This window comes from Rhopalosiphum maidis, chromosome 1 (genome assembly GCF_003676215.2).
Source record: "Rhopalosiphum maidis isolate BTI-1 chromosome 1, ASM367621v3, whole genome shotgun sequence".
NCBI lineage: Eukaryota > Metazoa > Arthropoda > Insecta > Hemiptera > Aphididae > Rhopalosiphum > Rhopalosiphum maidis.
Window position 1 is genome coordinate 54,292,532 of NC_040877.1, and position 3,674 is coordinate 54,296,205.

General features: G+C 25.0%; 1 protein-coding gene across 1 annotated transcript; it reads right to left on the reverse strand.

The window, feature by feature from the left end:
• Nucleotides 1-446: 446 nt before the first annotated feature.
• On the reverse strand, nt 447-3,466 carry LOC113548397 (zinc finger matrin-type protein 2). The gene is made up of 5 exons (XM_026949261.1): nt 3,308-3,466; nt 2,999-3,213; nt 2,859-2,932; nt 1,119-1,264; nt 447-1,046 (listed from the first exon to the last, which is right to left on the reverse strand). Exons 1-5 carry the CDS (start codon nt 3,320-3,322, stop codon nt 909-911), a joined length of 588 nt encoding a protein of 195 aa, XP_026805062.1. The 5' UTR covers nt 3,323-3,466; the 3' UTR covers nt 447-908.
• Nucleotides 3,467-3,674: the final 208 nt, after the last annotated feature.

Here is a 3,674-nt window from a genome sequence, read left to right on the forward strand (position 1 = left end):
TATGAGCATTTTTAATTTACACTAAGTTATATACGCATAACTTGCTAAAAAATCGAACTATCGTAAAAAACCAACGTACAAACACAGATTATTTTCTTACCATCAAGTTTCATAATAGGTCGATTCACTCTAACTTTTAAACTGACGGAGCTAAACATGATCTGTTGAGCGTAAATTTGCTATGTTACGTATTTGTAAGACAAAGACAACACATGCGGGTGTAACGTCCTCTTAATTTGGTTTATTTATTAATTTATTATTATAATAAGATATAGTATGTTTTTATTATTTTTATTATTATTCTCATATAAAAATGATTTAAGTATAATTTATTTCATATTTTTAGTGACTATATTAGTAATATACAATGAATATTCTTTAATCTTGATACTGGGTAAAATTTTAGTAAAGAAAGCATTATTATTAAATTAATTATATTTAATCAATTGTAATATCATATGTAATATGTACACTAATACAGCAATAATACATTTTATAGTGTTCAGACAGATAAAAAGATAAAAAATTTTTTTATTATTATTATTGACGAGGACCCACAATTAAATATCAACCACTAGGCCACTAAAAGTCTTAATCCCGTACTTTTATATATCACTGCTTTGTATTATGATTTGAAAACGTGATAAAAGAACTGAATAAATTTAATTTAATTTTTAATAAAATATCAAAATATATACAATAATAATAATAAGTTAAAATTGTTTTTCTTATAATTGATACATACCATATATGTTTACTGTCAACTATATTCTATTTCATATAATATGTTATGATATGAATAATTGTATATACATTTATATTTCAAGAAAATAATCATTTACGATTAGTATTATTATTATTTTTTTTTTTTTACAGATAAGCAGGGATTCACTGTATCACAACAATTATTATTTTTTTGATGACCCAAAACCAGAAAATCCCATTAATGCTGCCATATCATCATTTTGAGGTTCTTCGTCTAATTCATCATGTTTTCGTTTTTTCTCTTTCTTTTTTTCTTTTCTATATTCCTTTAACTTTTCTTCCTAAAAAGTAATAAACAAATACAAATAAAAATATTTGAATTGAAAGTAGATATATGTTAAATTTAAAATTACTTCTTCTTTCAATTCTCGTAAACGCTGCTCTAAATCATAATCTTTTTTCTTTTCTTCCATTTTTTTTTTATTTGATTCAAATCGTTTTTTAACTTGATCCAGTGACGATCTCTCAATTTTCATGGACATTCCTAAATTTCTTTGATCTAAAAGTATGAAGTCATATAGATGTTAAATATCTATAAAAATATAAAATAATTCAGAATACACGCATGTCTCAGTATCAAGGTGATATGACAAGTGATATTTCAAATTTTTCCTTGTTCTTTGAAGTTAAAGATATATGATATTTGAGCTATACAACTCATAAAAACGTATTGGATTATTTTTATCCTCCTTAAGGGATAATTTATTGAGACTTAATTGTACTATACTATTCAAATTAGTTATCAATAAAGACCAAATTCTTGTGCATTTTTATCTTTTTATTATGATTCAAATATTTTTAAAAAATAATTTACTAACTATAAATCCAAATTAGGTGAAATAAATAAATTAAAATAAAGTTTTATAAATGTTCAAAATCACATTTCTGGGTTTAAGATTAAAATGCAGACTAAAATATAATATTTCATCTATATACATTTAAATGCACATTTTAATATTATTATAAGTAATAATTATAGTTTTGTTACTTTATTATTATAGTTCAACTTAGAATTAAACATAGTAAGAACAATATGATAAATATAATGAGGATTTGACTATCATATACAACCGATTGATGATTAACTATTAATGTCCAGCTACCCATAATGGGCTATAGTAGCCATAGAAAATAACTATTATAAATTTACATAATACTAAATTTTAATAAAATTTTATAGCTTGTAAATTAAATTATAATAATATTGCTTTAGATATACCTACAATACACAAAAATTAATAAATAGTAATGAAAATATAATTGTACATATTTATGCTGCTATTTGTGTTCTTTAATTTCTTAAAAACAAAAAATTCAATTTTGGGTACTGATTTGTTATAGCCCTACCACGTCGAGTGAAAACTTTAGAGCCCCGCCATCCATATAACAACAAATAGATACAATGATACCTATCATTAACCGATATATTAGTCATAGTTCTACAATTTTTTCTGACAGCTGGAAAGTTTATGCTAATTTGATACAACATAGATTTCAACATAATAAGGACAATCAAGTTAACCATAAGTATAATTTCGTGAACCCTAACTCAGGAGTCCATTCACAAAATGTCAAGAGAATGTGGGGTTCGGCCAAATGGGGCAACAAAAAACATGGATGTAATGACAAAAAATTTTAGCCTCTTACATGGTGGAATTTATGTGGCGATCAAAACTAAACAATAATGATCTGTTTGACACCATCTTAAAAGATATAGCAGAATTTTAGGTATCACAGAAACCATAATTTATAACATTATAAACATTTGTATACATTTTTAATTTATCATTGTTTTAAAAGTATTATTATTCCATTTTTTAATTTTAATTTTTTTATATTATATCAATATAATATTATCTATCATTGAATTATTAGATTAATATTAATAAATAAACTCATTATTTCATATATACGATGTATTTATTGTTGTATGGATGGCGGGTCTAGAATAAACCAGTACCCAATTTTGTATATTTTTAGATATTTGCTACACAAAAACATGGTCTTTAGTAATCACTAATCAAAGAATAATTTATTTTGAGAGAACACCATAACACTAAATAATATTTATCTATATTGAATTATAGACTTACGTTTTTTTCCATTTATATGATCCAAAAAATTAATAGAATCTTTAACCACACAATCACAAACATTACAGTAATAACTAGAATATAAAAAATTGATTTAGTAAAAATAAAGTTAAATAAAAAATAAAAATATGAATTATTACCCTCCACTTTGTGAAGAAGGAGTGGCTTTAGTAATTACAACACTTTTTCCAAGTTTTGAGTCTAAGTCTACACGATAATCTCGTTGCTTGAGCATTTCTCTTTTGATTGGTGATAAGTCCTTGGAACGATCGTCGTCGAGATCGTCCATCAAACGCTTCCTGGCCAATTTTTCGTATTCGTCTCGGTCCCATTTTCGACGATGATCTTCCGGTCTCTATTTAACATTAAAATCAAAATTATTTTTCAAACTGTCTTATACATAATAATTTATTACATATAGCTATAAGAAAAGAATGACGTATACTTACACTATTTGACGACATTATGAGTTTGCTTAATTAATTTATATGTATTTATATGTAATAGTTAAAATTTTAAGTAACGATCAAATGCAAGAAGAAATATTATGTTTTATTTGTTTAATAAATAGTCATTCATACTTTTTTGTTTTATCAAGTTTCGAGCAACTTATCAATATAGAGTTCAACAAAATATAAATTAATATAAACATTGATAAGTAGAAACCATGGAGGCCAAACTCTACCGAAAAAACGTCCCGTAAAACATGGCACATAAATTTCTCCACCAGTCTGCGTGGCTGTCAAATCCGAGGCTGGTTCGGAGTATAATTAACCCGTATTAGATAGGGACATACTCGACTTTATTACCTTAAAA

Coding starts and splice junctions, on each gene's coding strand:
- LOC113548397 (XM_026949261.1), bottom strand. Junction 1,265..2,858: donor TCATATAAATGGAAAAAAAC/GTAAGTCTATAA, acceptor TCATACTTTTAG/ATCAAAGAAATTTAGGAATG. Junction 1,047..1,118: donor TACGAGAATTGAAAGAAGAA/GTAATTTTAAAT, acceptor ATTACTTTTTAG/GAAGAAAAGTTAAAGGAATA.